Here is an 18,275-nt window from a genome sequence, read left to right on the forward strand (position 1 = left end):
TTTTATAATTCTTCAAATAAACTTTTGCACAGTGAGTTTATGTATGCAAACATTTGATTGCCATTCATGTAGGAGGCTACATGTTACTTACTGTGGTTAATTGTCAGAGACCTATTGTTGACTTGACCGTAGTCTATCGGTTCTGGGCAATTAATAATCGTTTTTTCCCTTGTAATACATGGGGCATTCCCCAAACACTGACGTCTTTCTGACGCAGAATTGTGGCCTAGCATTTCCCTTTCCTTACGCACTTTCCCAATGACCAGTGAAGAGACGAGCGAAACACATCCAGGTCGGCCTATCTCATGAATAAATAATAACATGTCTTGTGGTTTATCAGTTAGATGTCATTTTACATTTTACTTGAGCTTTGCTTTACTGGATATGGTTGCGTGGGCATATTCCATGGTTCATAATGAATGTCAGGAATATGATGGTTTAAAAAAGGTGAAAACTTGTGTTGTCAGACCACGCCTCTCGCGGACAACCTCTAATTTGAATATTCATTAGAATCCAAGAGAGTTTTCATGCGTTTACGATAGGGTACGTGAGCGTGGTGGAAATGGTAGCAAGATGGCGGCGTTGAAGGAGGAGCAGTGTTACGGGCTGTCCTGTGGAAGAGTGAGCAATGGCAGCAATATCTCCGTCTTTCACGTCAAACTCACTGACAGCGCATTGAAAGCTTTTGAAGAATACCAGAACAGCAAGGTATGGTTACAGCTCATCTACACTTGTGTTTTACGTGCTGAGAAGCTATCACTGCCTGCCCAACTGCGGTACGCTGTCCAAGCTAGTCTGAGAGACCCAGCTTGGAGTTCTGTAACGTTCACACCAGCTGCTTCCCATGCCATATAGATTTAATCGGGCTGTCTAAGTTCCATCATAGAAAGCCATGAACCAGTGTCGTTGTTATTTAGAAGTATAAATGCGGCTCTTTAATTTAAGTCTCTAGTTAAGTCAGAAAGCTAGCTAGATAGTTTTGTCTGTGGCCATGCCCTCAGACACGTAAGTTGGCTAACGTTAAATAGCTATTAAAGGTATGGGACTTGCTAACCACTTCACTAGCCAGCTTGATTTAACGTTAGCCCAACTATCTAAGTTAGCCAAAATAGTGTGATTAAAATTGAGAATCACATTGTTAGTATATAAAACCCACACACAACTCTTACATTACAACAAACGTTATTTTGCAGCTAGCAGATTGCTGAGGATGGTTGATATTAGCTGTGTTACGTCGGTCAGTTAGCTAGTAACCCTCTTCCCAAGATAAACCAGTGTTGGATTGGTCTATTACTTCTATCTATATGGCTTATTTATTAAACTAATACGTTCAACTCGTAAAAACTGACAATTCGTGTCGTTGAACTTGTCATGTAACATTAGCCAACGTGAACTAGCTAGCTAACATTAACATCATACTGTTTACATGCTTAGCTTCCCTGCTAAGTTCAGTTAGGCAGATACTTCTGAATTAATTAGATACGTCCTAATCAACGTTAAAATAACAATTACACGAGGTACTAGGAGGGTCGGGATAGTTGCCAACATATTTGGTTGTATGATCATCTTGGCTCATCGTACATTTAGGGATTCTGCAGTGGCTAACATTGGCTGATGGTTGAAAACGTTACATTGCATATAGTAGCTGAAGATTTCGGATTTCGGCAATTTTCCTGAGTGCTTTGTAGAAGATCATTTAGCTTTAAGCTAAACAATACATCGTTAGCTTGTAAGTATTTGTATGGCTAATACCAGCCAGGTATGTGACCCAGCTCACACAACTGCTATCCTAAGTGTCCAACGTAATGTGTATCGGATTGTATTTAGCAGGTGACTACTATCTCTCAATTCAAATGTTTCTCGTAGTATTGCTTGATTTTTTTTCCCCACGTCAACACGTACTGGATCAACTAACGCTACCCCTCATATTGGTAGTACGCACATGTCAAGTGTGCTGACTCTGAAACTGTTTGCTTACAATCTGAAAAAACTTGGTAACGTTAGCCTGTCCACTTGACAAACTATCTGCCTACCAGATGGAGCTGTCCTAGCTAGCCAGCAAAACATCGAACGCTACACGCAGCTTGTTCAGAAAAGTCGTTTGAAAAAGCCAAATTACTCATTTGTCAATGTTTTAAGTTTCGTACTGAACCTATCAGGTTGTGTAACCACTGCCTACCATTAGCTAGAACTATTAAACAGTCACACTGTGGCTTGGCTACTTCAGCTGAAAATCATGGCCATAAATGGATAGTCGAATCACATACTAGCTAGCAAGGTGGGTAGATACTATAATGGGGATATGCGGTCAGCCAGTGAAATAGAATATTGGTTATAATGTTACATTGAAATGTATCGATATCGCTTCCCTGTGGATTACCCCCGGATGTTGTTTAAGCCTAACTATGATTTAAACGCAAGGCAAAACTCACTCGGTCGAGGCACCATTGTTTTGTTGTTAGGGGAGCCTGCTATTGTGAAAATGGAACTGTTGAGCTGTTTTCCCAGTGCCGTGTGATATGACGAACTGGATCAACGATCCATTGCTGATTAGAACCTTGACATTATCTCTGAAGACCTCTTGTAAACAGCTTTATTGGGAAGTGTTCATTTCTTGCAAGACGGTACATTTAGTCATAGTTTTGGCATACCCCCCCCCCCCCCCATGTCCTCTGTGGGGGTTGGGGGTTCTTTGCTCAAGGAACAGTTTTAGAATAGCCCATGGTAGTTGAGCTGCCCCAATGGAAAAAAAGAAAATGTCATTTGACTAACCACCAGCACCTAATATGTTAAGAAATGATGGGTTGTCTTTTTTTGGAAGTCATATAGAAGAGCAATGTGGTGAATTAATGTCCCCTTGTCATCTTCCATTACAGTAAATGTTTGCTCCACTGACAGCAATACCAAATTTGCAAGCAAAAAAGATGGGAGCAGACATCACATGAGCTGAGGAATTTGTGCACGAGAAGTTGGCTCGGGCCCCGTGCTGTCGAAAGAGTCAGCGGAAATGGGCCCGGCTGGAGGGCATTCAATTGAACATGCTTCAGCGCAGCACATCAAGTGGCTTGCAGGGCTTGGGCCACATCAGTGAGGCTTGTCATGAACGCAGAACGCCATGCACGGATATGCCGCTTTCTCATAATTTCTGTCTGCCTCTCTCTCTGCCTACCAGGTCCTGTTAGGTGTTCCATTGGTTTGAGTAAAGGTGGCTGAGTTAAACCACCATCTTACCTTTTTTTAACAACACATTTGCTGCTTACTTTGGCACTATTTTACCGTTTTATTGGCATTGGTAATGTCACTGTTGCGCTTGTTTGAAAAGCCAAATATAGGAACCGTCTTAACAAGCCGCAGTGAGAGTTAGCTGTCAAATGTCATAGCGTAGCCCCTTTAGGAGTTGGAGCCATTTGGGTCAGAGGCCATCCCTACCAGGCCTCTCCCTGACTGTGAAAGTGCCTGAGGCTGCAGCCAGCCTGGTACAGCGTGGATAGGAGGTGGAAGAAATGCACAATAGCAAACAGGAGGCAGAGGATATTCACTAGGCAACTCGAGCCTCATGCTCAAGTCTTCTTTGAGAGGTGGCCATGTAAACATCATTTATGACGAGGGAAGGAGTCTGTTTTATGGGTTGCCACTGTCTGGTAAGCTGCCTCTGAAACAAAGTTCAAACGTCCCTCTCATTTTACTGGCGCCTTAAAGACCATGGCCTTCCCTTCCTTTTAAAAATGCATGAGCGTCCCTCAAACTGTGGCCTGAAACATGGCTCTACTAACACTGAGCAGGGCAACTCGCTGTCAATGTAGTCACACACACAAAGGAGGCACAAGACCTGGCATTAAGATTACAAAGGGGAACCAGATTAGTTAGCCACAGTCTGTCAGGACTATCAGAGAGGTGGATGCAGAGCAAGACCCAAACTCCTCTGATGACAGGATTGATTTACGTAGAGAAGAACACTTGTCTCTTTAAGTATTGGCTCATTATTCTGTATGCCGCAGTGTCCTGAAGAGTATTCTGCCTCAATCGAACCCTGCATGTCCCTAGCCCATCGACATCTACTGTAAAAACTGGTGAACCACCTTAAATTCCTTCGCTATATGGTTGCACAAATATGATGTCTATGAGAGCTCTGTATTAGGCAAATGCATTCAAACTATCACCAACATAAACTAGTAGTTGCAGCGCAAACATCACAAAGAAAAGAGCAAATGTTATTAAAAAAATAGAAGACGTGTCCACATGAAATTTGATGGAAAGAAATCAAGTTATGGCCTATGTGATTGTAATGCCAATAAAATCCCCCATCTAGTCTGAAAGCCTGAAAATACCCTTCCAGACAGCCTGAGCACCTTTCATTTACGCAGACCCTCTTTTTTTAAAGTGGTGTAAATCTAGTGGACTGTACCAGACTGCTGTGGTATGCCATCTAATAAACTCTGCACTGATTTGATTTTTCTGAAGAGGACATGTCGTCTAATGTCTACTGCCCTCTGAATGGCTTTTACTGCCGCATTCCCTGTCTAGGCAGCAGTAGCAGAGTTTAATCAGTCAAATGGCAGCAGCATTTGGTGTTTGTATGTTCAAGTAAGTCTTTATTTTGTTACCCAACAGTAAGTCATATTTGCCATCAAACTTGTTAAGGTCAGAATCACAAGGATATTAGAAGCGTCACTGGCAAAGAGGGGGTATTGGCAATTGTATTCACTTAAACCTGGGATAACTGCATTCCACAGCCATAGCCACCTTTGTAAGAAGCAATATTAACCATCGACGAGGACCAACAGGTTTTTACCAACTTGTTTATGAATAGCAGTTGAAGCATCTATGAAACTGCATGACGAATTGCATGTCATGGTTTAAAAAGGACTATACATAACTTCTATAATGTTATACACTTGTTTAATTATAGAATCAACAGTGATGGATGAAATTGATTTAGAGTCTATCTGTCAACCTGTGCTGCAACCCCTTACCTCTAGATGCCAGCTAGAAATCTTGCCCAGGGCCTTCTGGTGTGCGTGAGTGAAGTAATGCTTTGGTTATTCTTGGATCTTATGCAGGCAGTGTGAGTTTTTACAATATGCTTCTCACAGTCTGTGAAGAGGGCTGTCCCTGCCAACGATTCGCAGGTTATTTCACTCCTCAAAGCCAGTGTAAATGGCATGCTCCCCCTTTTACTGTCTTAGCAACACATTCAACAACACACACCAGCTGTAATGAAATGGAAACTCCTCAAACAAATGACTGGTTCTGTCAGATGTGCTCCTTCTCGTGCATGGCTCTCTAGTTCAGGTTCACATGGTGGAACTTGTTTCTCAGCTCTGTGTGTGTGTGTGTGTGTTAGCCCTTGCATGTGCATGTAAGCACCCAGCCTGCTGATGCTCTGAATCAGCCTCATGATGGTATGATGTCAGCTGCCTGAGCCTCACAGTCACATACCCACGGGCTGCTCTCTGGGGGTGGTGTAGTGGAGGAGGACGCGTGGGCGTCTGCCGTGCCGTGCCATGCCGTGCTGTGTGATGCCACTCTGAGGAGGATGTGCAGGTCTCTCTCTGTGTTAGCCTGTGAGCTAATACAGTGCTGTCATGCGGAGGATGATACTGATGATCATGCTGTAAACGCTTTCTGGAATCTGTTTCCTGTTATTGGTGTCATTGCGCAATGATAATGTTATGTGTCTTGTGTGCTAACTAAAGGACACACTAAGAGTCTTCATTCAGTACCCCTGTGTATGGATTTGACCCTGCATTGCCTGGTTGTCCAACACGGTACAGGGGAACAGTAGCCCCTACGATTACGAACACACACATACTGGTATGCCTCACAGCTGTAGCCTAATTCTGTAGCACAACAATGACGTGCACTGTCTTAAACAGACTGAATATCCATGCTTCCTGCTGCACTCTTGCACTCAGGGACCTTGGCGTGGTCTGTGTTTTGTCTCTCCAGAGATGAATCACTTAATCTATACTAGGGTTCAAGAGAAGCTGTCCTCTTCTTCCACTGAGGTAGCACTTTCTGTAGAACTTTTGACTGGCCATGACCATTCAACAAGTCCTCTCTCTCTCTCTCTCTCTCTCTCTCTCTCTCTCTCTCTCTCTCTCTCTCTCTCTCTCTCTCTCTCTCTCTCTCTCTCTCTCTCTCTCTCTCTCTCTCTCTCTCTCTCTCTCTCTCTCTCTCTCTCTCTCTCTCTCTCTCTCTCTCTCTCTCTCTCTCTCTCTCTCTCTCTCTCTCTCTCTCTCTCTCTCTCTCTCTTTTTTTCTCCCCCTCTCGACTCATTAAAGCCACTACCCATTCAGGCTTTGGTACTGGACACTGCACTAAGCCTTCGTTAGCACCAAGTACACTTGAGGAATCTCAATTGAAAATTTCACAGGAAAGGTGTGACCATCCCAGTTGCATCTCGAGATGATTGATGGAACACGCTGGATGAGCGTTAAGGTCACGGCAATGACTAAGCTGACAATAATGTCATCCCACCTGTGGCTGACTGCATTGGGAAGTTTTTAAGGCTCTGGCTCAGCAGCCGGTAGCAGGTGATGCAGTGCGAGGACTCAGAGCTCGGCTGACCCCGCGGGCTCAGAGCCTGAGCTATGGGCCAACCATCACTGCGGCCTGCATCGCACTCAGTAAACCTACATTCTGTATGGCTAATGAATGTCAGTCATTTGAGCTTGACAGATTTCAGCAAACTTTTTTTATTTGTGTGTGTTTCATTTCTGCAATTTTTTTTTCAGATGGCAAAGCACAAACCAACATTAGACCCTCTAGACAGTAAGCCCATTGTGGTCTTATTTGGTAAATGTAGAACCAAAACTTAAAGCCAGTACATGTCAGGTGTGCAATAAATATTCTTTGCAGCCTTTGTGTTAGAAATGTGTTGTGTTTCATTCGTTTATCAAATACCACATAAATATATGGAAGTTGAAGGTGCCCATTGTTGTTTCAGTCAGTCAGCAGGGCTTGAGACTAACTTTTTGGCTTAGGAGCACTTTGGAGTACCAGCAAATATCTAGGCGCACCACTATAAAAGGCGTGCTGGAAAACCGTTACTCTGTCACTTCCGGGTTTATAAAATACCTTCAAGTCTTCAGAGTGACGGTCATTTTTCAAGGTAGCAGGTTGCCTAAAAATATGTACGCCAGCTCCCCCCGGCAACTGCAAATTGTAAACAAAGATGACGGCCCACTCTCCGTTTACAGATGTGGTGTGTTTTTTTTTTTTTTTTAGTTACCGAGAAATAGACACTGTACTATCCGATAACACCGTTATTGTATCAAGCAATAATGGTTGATGTGATTTGTGAGGCGTCAGTCAGCCAACCTTTTAACACTAGCACATTAGCCTAACGTTCTTTCAGCTTACCAACGTCATGTTATATAGTACATGCTATCTCAAAGACCGCTCGAATTCACCCGTAAAAATAGATATCTTCTTAGCGAGACATCAAGGTATTAAGACGGCTATCTTACTTTTAAGAGTTAGGGCAAGAGATGTTAACCGAGAACAAATCATATGCACAGAGTGCGTTAGAGTTGTGTCTGCGCCGCATAGCAACACAGCTAACTTGTGCAACCACCTGAGATTTCACCACAAACCACAGTATGATGAATGCATTAAGGCTGAGGCTAACGTTACCTCACTGAATCAACGTCTATCTCCAACGTCAACCCAGAAAACCATAACAGCGACCCTGCATAGCGCGACAGGGTATTAATCCCAAATGTATTTATATTTTGCTTCAGGTGAATAAGAACCGTATAAGTTTTATTTTGATGCAAAGATTTGTACATTAGCCCATTATCTAGGCGCATGCCTTACATTTGTGCTTATTTCTATAGGCGCATGCGTGCGACCATGATTTCAAATCAAGTCACATGGCCAAAACAGTCGCATATGCGACCAGATCAGTCACAGTCGCAAGCGCTGGTCATTCAGTTGTGTTGTGGTCTGTAGCCCTTGTAATAAGCCCAGTTTACTTGCTCTAGGGGTGAGACACCGTTCAACTGTCGTGCCTGTAACCTTTCTGCTGAAGCGTCAGCTATGTCAGGCCAGGACTCCATGTTTAGGTCAGCCGATGTGCCATGGGATATTAAAGGAATGCTGAGTCAGCAGATAAAGGTGGGATACCAGGGCGGAATTGAGCATTGGTGCCAGATGCAACTACCAGAGGGACATCCTGTCCCGCCAGCACCCCCTCACGTGGCCTCGCTTGGCATATATACTCCCGTCAACGCTCTGCCGTCTCACTCAAAGGAGTCCTGGGGAGTACTCCAAGTGTGTGGTTTAGTGACAGACCTGGGTAAGTTAACTCCTAGTAAGTGGTTAACCTCAAAATAGATGAGCCGAAGGGCTCTTCTATTAGGAGTGTTGCCTCTTCACTCTGTTCACTCGGAGTGAATTTACCCAGGTTTGACACTAAACAACGTGCTTGCAGTATCCCTCTGTAGCCCATGAAGGTCTAGGCTTATGTTGCCTAACCACCCCAGCTGACCCAAGGTCAGATTGATACAGCTGGGAAGAGATTTGGGAAACTTTGATGAATCATATCAGATGTGAGACATCTGTATCACATCGGTGGTAAATAATCCTGGACAATTATGCAAATTCATGCTGTTTTTCATGTATGCACAGATATGCACAAGTACATTTCCACAGCTTTCATGAATTCAGTGAAAGGTATCCTAGTTCTCCAGTGCCAAACTGTGATCAGGTATCTAGGCAGTGCTTCTCATGTTCCCCCCTACTGTTGCAAACTGTGGGTGGGAACCCACAGGCATTATGTATGAGGAAAATTCAGGTCCTAAAATGTGTCTGACAACTCAATGACAGCACTTGCACATGATGGTGTAATATATTTTCAAGAACAGCAGAAAAGAAAACCAAACACTGAAAATTGATATTGATATAGGCTGATCTCTGCTCCATTTCAGTCACAGCTCCCCCAACAAAAGTTGAATAGGACAAACCTGGTTGTCATTCTAACTGGCAAGAGGAAGCAGTCAGCTAAATCTAGTTTTGGGACTTATCAATCACCATAGAGACTTTAGGCTGTTACATACAGCGTGTTAGTCCAACTGTGAAACTCTTGGGACCCTGTGTGTGTCTGTGTTTCTGGGTGTTTGTGGCCATGTGTGGAGGGACAGTTCATTTTTCTGCTATACCACAATCCACAAAGAATGTTTGGGTAATGCATGAGAGCAGTAAGGTATACACTGGAGGTCAGAACAGCTCTTATTGCTGTTGACACCAAGCAGGAACTTAAGGGGGCCTAGTTTGGCGGTGGAAATTATGTGAAAATGGCCTATTCCACCCAGGCAGGTTGTCTAAAGTTCCGGCGATTTGATTTATTCTCGCCAAGGCGTGGGTTTTAGATTTAGGTGTGGCGCCATTCTTCCCTGACATGGATAATTTGCACGTGCCAGTCACAAACTGCCCAATTCTGATTTATCTATCTGCAAAAAATACTACATTCCCTTTATTGAAAGAGTGGCCCATTATGCCTACATACTTCTGTACTGCTAAGAAGCAAAAGTTATGGGTTAGTGTAATTAATCTATCTGGGATATCCTGGAATTTAACACATATCCTAGCAGGCTTTTAAAAAGAACTAAATTATTGTTTTAAAAGGTTAAGCCGCTTTTAAAGACTCCGGCACCTGGGAAGAGGCAGGCCTTGTCTAATTTGCTCAACTTGAATTAAATGTGGTCAGCAGTAAACGAATGTCAATAACACAATATTGACTTAACGTACATTATCTGAATAGAAATAACAAGGAATTCGACTAAGTTAGAAGAAGAAATGCGTGCCACTCGAATGCATTTCCACAAAATGTCTCTTCTTGCCACACCAGAATCCAGATAGAGAGTGCGTTTGGGTTAGTCCAGGGTATTGTTTGGCGTAGCTCGCTTAGCGGTTTTGCGAGCTAGATTCCAGGCTAAAAAAAGGAAAACGCCCCTTTTTTAGGTTCGGCGAAGCAACTTCTGATAAATTACCATAGTAACATATCACTTAGCACTAACCTGCTCGAGGGAAGGCTAACCTAAGTTTAGCTGGCTAAACTTGCCACACCCATGGCAAAAGGAGGGATCCCATTGACCAGAGTCATATTAGATAGTTTGATTAGCGTAGGGAGAGTTCTTTGCGATCGCCAAGATCCATTTTTCCATCATGATGAGTTCTTGTATGAGCGCTACCTATTCACCCGACAGGGAATAATTAATTTAAAATACCTTCTCGAGTAATTTATTGCAAACACCACAGTCGAACATTGAATGTCTTCTCTTTTTTGTGAGTGTTTTTTGTAATGTCGGCGATGCGGAGAACAAAGCACTCATAATTATATGACAGTGGTATTAGTACAGTTGAGACATGGGTACAGTTGATGCACCTGAAATAACTTACATGCGCAGCAATCCTGAGACGTTATTTTTAGTTTGCACATGAATACTAACGTCTTCTTTGATCCCAGGAAATTTGAGCACATAAACCATCTCCCTTACGGAGATATTGGCGAAAGTTGTTTTACCTACTTTAACTTACATCATTGCAAACGTCTAGTTTTGCAAACGTGTTTTTGTGCAGTAGTGAATGCAGTCTGTCTACTACAACTACACCATACATAGCATATCTAGGGCCAATAGTTTTCCGCGTCAAAAAAAAGCAAATTCCGTGTCACGTTTTTGATGATTCCGTGTTTCCGCGTCAAAAAAAAAAAAACAGCCGTAAAATGCCTTTCTGTACGTTAACTGTATGAAAAACTCAGTTGATAGTGATATTGCCTAGCAACGCTGTCTGCGTGCCTGCAGCTCTCTCAGTTAAGATAGTGAGAGTTCAGTTTGTCGCGAAGTAGTTGACCGTACTGTGCCTTATACATTTCCAATGCTTAAATCATCATTGTTCGACCTGTATGTGAGGCATTATGTGCATACCCAATGAAAGTAAGGGTTTTCATGAAGTTGCTACTGTGATAGATCGTGTATTAAATACCAAATTTTGGGCTACCTGCTAGTGTTAGCATGCATGCTAAGCGGAGATTTAGCTAACGTTCTGTTCTTATGTTGATACGATGTAATAAAGATGGGTTCAATCCTGTTAAGATTTCGACTGGGTGAGATATGAATGAGATCCATGTTGCCTTAGTGTAATGTCCACTTTTATATGTATCTAGTAATATTAGTTGTGTAATTGTTATTGTGTAGCAATAACTCATGTTAATGTAATTCAGTGCAGTGCTAATTAGTCCCCATAAAAAAGACTGCTTTGGTAACTCAGTGAATAATACGTGCCCTTCTTAGATTGTTGTTTGCCAACCATCAACAGAACAAAAGACTTAACATTTCTTGTTTTTAATGCGATTGGGAAGATGAGCAAATTAACGTGACTACCGTTGAAAAGGGGGGCGTGGCCGGAGGAGAGTCCAGCGCAGACGTGACATTTTCTGACTGCTTTTGTTCTTTAATTAATGTTTGTTCATTGTTGCAATCGTTGTTGTGTTTATTTGAAATTAATTCAGTCTTACAGGGTAAAATGCAGGGGGTTTTGGGCGATTTTGATGCACAAAATTATGTTTCAGTTTGAAAAGTTGCAATTCCGTTTTCAATGGTCCATTCCGTTTCAGACGGTCCATTCCGCGTATTCCGTCCGTTTTCCGTTTTCGCGGAAAACTATTGGCCCTACATATCATTTTTGTAGAAAATGATTATGGTAGATCCATGATAAGAAGAGAGAAATACACACAATTTCCTTTCATTGCTTCAATTTATTGAATTTCTTATTAATACATTTACATTTAGTCATAGTCATTTTATTCAAAGCGATATACAAGGATATGTAAAACTATAATTGATACGGAGGTGAGGGGAATCGAACTTGCACTCCATTGATTTCAAACTGTGAGCTCTATCCACTGCACTAAAGTCACATATTGCAATTATCGAAATATATCACCCACTACATAGCCCATAGACAGTTTCTTATATTACTCTTGCAGTGGCGGCAATGTTGGATTTTGCCATGATTATGGTCTTGAATTCTTTGAGTTTAGACTATTGTACTGTTAAAAAAAATCATGGTTTTGGTGATCAACCTTTCCTGCAGGACGTGCACGCAAAATTTTGCTGATAGCTTCAAGTTCAGGCGTTTAGCACCCGTCGGCAGACCGGTATAGCCTGTTCTCATTTAGTGAGCTAGATTTTCTCATTTAGCGAGCTAGACTGATTAACTTAGCTTCAGTTCTACACCGAACAGGGCCCAGGTGTTCAAATCATCAACGTTAACATAAACATAAACACAACTCACAACCTCCCATATCTCATGCACTCCCCATTCATTTAGTCTGATGGTCACTGCTTCTTTCCAATCCTGACCACTGTCTCTTAGATATCTCAGAGTGGTAGCAGTATATGTAATCATTGTGCAAATGAATACATTTATGGTATATGACTACTCTAAAGTGAAATGTCTCACGTGTTGCAAATGTTCTACACTTAGCCTGCTAGGGTTAAATAAATTCTTTAGAATGGGTGCGTTTATGAGATAGGCTTTATTGATCTCGAACAAAAATACCTTGTCAAGGAATTCAAGTGAACAAACCCTTTTTTACAGGCTCGTAATCACACCCTGATTAAAAATGTAACAGTCAGTCCAAAGGGATGTGACCTTTTTTTTTTTTTAAATATATCTGACCAGCTACAATTATGTGTCATCAAATGTAATTGTTCTGGACAACTGAAGTAGTACAACGGAAGTAGTACAACGGTTCATACCTTGCAAAACCGCTCCTGTTAAATACTATCCAGAGCCTGCAGCCATTATTGCGATTTCTTTCAAATGCAATCTTGTTTGATGCATTCCGTTTTTGAAGGGATTGCTCAGAACTGCTATGTGTCGTGTTTAACCAAACCTTTCACTAATTCATCTCCACCTGGCTTTGCCCACACCTTTACCTCTCTCTCTTATGCATCTATATTTTTCACAAGTCTCATTCACTCTCAAATTAGGTCCCTAAATTATGATGTGCGTGTTTTCAATCATGCGTTTTAAAGTCTTTGTCTTGTTTTCTGCACATTTTTATGTTCATTCCACAGCTGATTATATTCACAGTGAGCTGACTGACGATGACTACTCCCATTATTGGAGAGACATCATTGGCTCTTTTTCCTCAGAGTTTCACACAGAGTGCATATAGAACAGTTTCCCGATACTTCCTTTTTCTTTTATTTACACTTCTGTCATGACTCGGGGGTTTTAAATCACTCACACACATAAAACATTATTTGTTTTTCTCTAGCTCAAGTAGTAGAGCCGTGTGTTGCCAGACTAGATGTAGCCTAGTTGGAAGTAGGGATGGGTATCGTTTGGGTTTTTTCCGATACCGGTGCTTAGCCAATACTTTTAAAACGATACCTGTGCCTAAACGGTGCCAGAACGGATACTATTTTTTTTTTATAAATAGTACAAAACAACGATTGAAGACATTAAAGGCTTATTTATTGCCAAGGCGATTTAACAATATATTAACTGTTTAACGGTGCGTTTCCACACAGACGAAATTCGTCCCGCTCCTATTGGGAATGAATGGAGATGAAATTCCGTCTGTTGAGCACGAAACGCCGCCGCCTGACTATCAAAGTTGACGAACCTTTAACTTAATGCAAATGCAAACCAGGCGGTAACCAATCAGCTCGGCGTGTGTCAGAATTGGAGCTCGACGTTGTGCAGAAGGGCGGGTGTAATAAAAAAAATCCAAACAAGATGGCGGAGCCTCGCGTGTCTGTTATTGGAAAATATTTGACATGAATAAAGCTGAATACAGGTGTTTACACGACTTTTATACGTCTACATCGACTCGGTTTGTTTCTTATATACTACACGAACACTGTCAGGGCAAACTGAATATTGTAGGTCTTAAATTAAGCTCTCGACCGTTGTTGTTAGCTGGGTGCTTACGCTTTTATTGAAGATCAATGTAGAAGCTAGCTGCTAATCCTGGGTCTCGGGAGTCTGTTTAACTGGAAATATTTGTATGTGAATAAAGGTGTTTACACGACTTTTATATGTCTACATCGACTCGGTTTGTTGTTAATATACTACACGAACACTGTCAGGGCAAACAGAATATTGTAGGTCTTAAATTAAGCTCTCGACCGTTATGGTTAGCTTGCTGCTAACACTTCAATTAAAGATCAATGTAGAAGCTAGCTGCTAAAATGCTATTAGCGCTGCACTGCAGCCGAACTTGCTACTTGACACTCGCTACATGACAGCCAAACATGTTTTTTCTGACCACGACCCCTAGGCGAAATACCGCCTGCGATAATTCGTCCCAATGGAAATGTGGAGTAAGGTATACTATAAAAAAAAATAAAAAAACACTTGGCTTCAAACCTTTTAACTTCAAACTATGAACAATATATTAACTTTTAACAACTGTTTACAGTATACTTAAATAAATATAAATAAATACAAAACACACTCTGTACACACACTACAGCTTCACACTTCAGAAATTCTTTTGCAGAAATATGAGCATGTTTGCCTTCAGAGTCAAAAATGTATTATTTTGTTTGCATTTATTTAAACTCACTGGTTTCGTGAATGTGTACTGCCCCTTTAAGAGTTTAGGTTTAGGGCTGCTGTCAATTCCGTTTAGTCTTCAGTCTGCGATTTCTGATATGCCTTTGCCTCTTGCCTTCTCTCCCCCCTTTACACACAATTTTGTTGTTGCATTGGCTGCACGTTGCGTTGTTTGAATCTTTTTGTGCGAAATACAGCCACACTTTTGATTGTTTACCTTTCGGCATTTTCTCTGTTATATTGATGGCTAGCTCTGTTTGTGCTTGCTCTGTGCAAGGCTGCCTACCCTTGGCTGTCATAAGACTGTTGCAATGTAATCACCAATGAGCGTGAGCGACATAGGCCAGAGTTTACATTGGGAGATGGAGCAGTTCTATATGTGCCCCACGAAATATGCTAGCAACCCAAAAAAGTATACAGTCCGTACTCGCAGTGTTTCCCACACATTGACGAGACTATGGCGCACCGCCATAGTCTAATTTCGGCCGCCATAGTCTCTGCGTGCACATGAAGTTTTTTTTTTTTTGCTCAGACGAAGTTCGTGTCGCTCTCATTGGGATTGCATGAGAGCACGAAGTTCGGCTGTCTGCCTGTGACTGTGCCGAAAACAAAACACTGTTGAGATATGTTAGTGTTTCCCCTACCATTGTATAAGGGGGTGCCCCGCCCCCCCAACGGCACCCCCCCTGAAAGGTCAAGTTAACTTCGCTCAATTTAATTTTCTATAAAGCGCCAGATCACAACGGAAGTCAGTTAAGGATACCTTTCCTATATAACAGGTCTATACTCTATAGCTTGTTATTTTATTAAACACAATAAATAGCTTTGTGTTATTTATCTTATTTGCACAACGGCATGTCATTTTTGTCACTAGATGATCGCGCGTTTACAATTGTCCTCTGCGGACTTCTGCCCCGATGCGCACACGTTACTTTCTGTTTGAAGATAAGATAGCAGTTAGTAGTTGCCGGCCATCTAAAATGCATATTTTGCTCGCAATATATTTGGAAATACAGTCAAAAAGCTGTCCGATTTGAATGGGGGTATTTATTCATGTATATTTTGTCATCACTCGATCTTGAGAGATGTCTTCAAGTAACGTTAATGTTCCAAAGTGAAACATTCTAATGTGTGCACCCAGTTTCAGGAAGTTACTAGCCAGACTAGCGGTAGCTAGTTACTGAAAGAATGCCATGGATCCAGCAAAGCGTAGAGCTAAACGAATGTATGAATATGAACACCGGGCCTTCTTGCCTGAATGGGAGGAATTAATATGCTTAATATGCAGACGTCACGGTCGCATTTTAAAGCCTTGAACTTGGATGCTAACATAGCCCAGGAGTTCCTAAAAGCAGAGCTAGGCAAGCACAAGGTACATTCTTTGATACATCAGTCAGACTCGGCTAAGTACTCTGAAACGGTCACGTTGGCATCGTATCAGGTGTCATGGAATATTGCTCGATCAAAAAAGTAATATAGTGAGGGAGAGTTTGAAAATTGAACAGAGGATATCTGACATTAACTATAATGAGCACCTTTAGACCATTATAGTCTTCAATATGTTTATTTTTGTGCCGTATTTTAAATCTACATTTGTTAATTTCTCTTCCTAAAACAAAGGGAGGCAACTGCTGATATCAAGCTCTTCTCCAGGCACAGTCTGTTTCTCTGCTTTGTTTTGATCAGTCATTTCAGAGAAGGAGGCCTCACATTAATATGTGGAGGCAAAGTGTAGTAGCTGTTCCTAAGCTTTCTCTCCCGGGTCAGGGTGCTCTTGCTTCACACAAATCCCAAACAAAATCTCAGCAGATGTCTTCAATATGTTTATATTTGTGCCATATTTTAAATCTCAATTTGTTAATTTATCTTCCTAAAACCCACTAGAGAACACTATTTAAAAGGTTATTTAAAAAAAAAAAATCTTATGGGGGAGCATGCCCCCAGACCCCCCTAGTTTTGTTGGGTCACAGGAAAAATAATAGGTTTTATGTAGGGGCTTATCCCCCCCAAAAGTGGGAAGCTCCCGCGAAATCAGGAATTTTAGGCCGAAAAAACATCCCCCCCCCCCTCAAAGTGGTAAACCGGTAAACATGCGCCCACCACACGTCCCCCCCACCCCCGGACATGTGCGCCCCCCCCCCCCCCCCATAGTCTCCAAAATTTCTGTGGGAAACACTGGTACTCGGAAAGATCTACGCCACTAACGTTACTGCTCGTTAGCTATTGCTAGTTTTGTACTGTTTTGGAACCAGCCTCCGTGTTTGATGTTGCCGCTGAAATAATTCCTGTTTATAAGACAACATTTTACGGAAGTTTTGTTCATTTAGCTGCATGATTTGTTGCTGTATTAATAAAAAAAAAAAAAACGGCTCAGGCACCGAAAGGAATCACCGAGATCTGCGTTGCATTTCGGTCCGGGTAGGTACCGGTTGTATGGAAACGGTGCCATATTGGTACCGGTTCTTGGTACCCAACCCTAGTTGGAAGTGGAAGTAGGCAGGTTATGGACAGCAGAGAGGCATCGTAGCTGGTGATTATGGCTTGCATTGTTTATGTATTTTGCAAATTGGTTAAATCATTAGAGCAGGAAATAAAAAAATGCATCAGTATATGCCCCTCTACTGCTATGTTGACAGTTAGGATGTGTTTCAATTAGCAACTCAGTATGGCACACTAACGCGAACCTTTGTACATGAAACTAATACTTCATTAGGTGCAACTCCTGAATGTGAAATGCTCCCCCCTCTCTGTCTTACACACCCCCCCAAAACTGAAAGTCCATGACCTACATGATCATGAGTTGCATGGCCTGCACCATTTCATAATCCTGGGCCAGTATGCAATTAGATTGCGTAGCAAACATTTCAAGTAGTTCTCATTGCATCTTATTATGCGCAGAAGTTGTAGCTTTTCCCATGACTTGCAAGCACAGATTAAGTAACTTTGCTGCTTGTTCTTTATCCAGCTACTGTTCTGGTCCGCAGGCTTTCCTATTCTCATTTTGGTCTAATATATATTGCACCGGTCAGACGCAGCCAAAGGTCTCACTTTCAGGAGCTGTTAAAAGAGCTGTGCATACTGTGTGGTTAAGTGGCAGCTGGAAGCCCCGCTCCGCTGTGTCCTAAGGTTAGCCCTGTGGAACGTTCTAGGCTGCTGTCCCAGAGAATAGTGACATGTCAGCAGACCATTCAAATGAACAGGCTGAGTATTGCACTCTGTGGGTGTGCGGAGGGAGGGGTAGAATGAGTGAGAGGGGGTGATTGAGTGGTATGACTGGGGGAAAAGGGGCTACATTTGAGTCCCTGCTTTGTATGATTGAGAGCTTGAGTAGAAGATGAGGATTCAACTTTTTGTGTGTGTGTTTGTGGTAGTCATTGTGCTACAGCTGATGTCAACTGTATACAACTCCTTAACATAGTCTGTGTTTGGCAGGAGTGATATTTATGTTTTTTCATGTAAACAATGGCTATGAGCCCCCTCACTCATTAAAAGTATGTGATGTGATGTGTTGAATTGCAAATTCCTTCCTTTTTATTTACTTGTTTTACTTTTACTATTTGTTTGCCCCCTGCTAAAAGTAATACTACAGTCATTAGGCCAACATTTAATAACTGCTCACGATCAATGATGAGGCTTGCATATTGCTGAGACTGTTATACAGTTGGACTGATGGTGCCAGCTGGATCCTTTTCTGCATG

General features: G+C 42.1%; 1 protein-coding gene across 1 annotated transcript in view; it reads left to right on the forward strand.

Annotated features, from left to right (window-relative positions):
• The first annotated feature begins 561 nt into the window (after positions 1-561).
• ell (elongation factor RNA polymerase II) overlaps positions 562-18,275 on the forward strand; it is a 39,412-nt gene continuing 21,698 nt past the window's right edge. Inside the window, exon 1 of the mRNA XM_080832681.1 lies at positions 562-708. Within this exon, the coding sequence (XP_080688807.1) occupies positions 574-708 (135 nt within the window). The 5' untranslated portion in view covers positions 562-573. The remainder of the gene's footprint in view (positions 709-18,275) is intronic.

This window comes from Sprattus sprattus (genome assembly GCF_963457725.1).
Source record: "Sprattus sprattus genome assembly, chromosome: 2".
NCBI classification, from domain to species: Eukaryota; Metazoa; Chordata; class Actinopteri; order Clupeiformes; family Clupeidae; genus Sprattus; species Sprattus sprattus.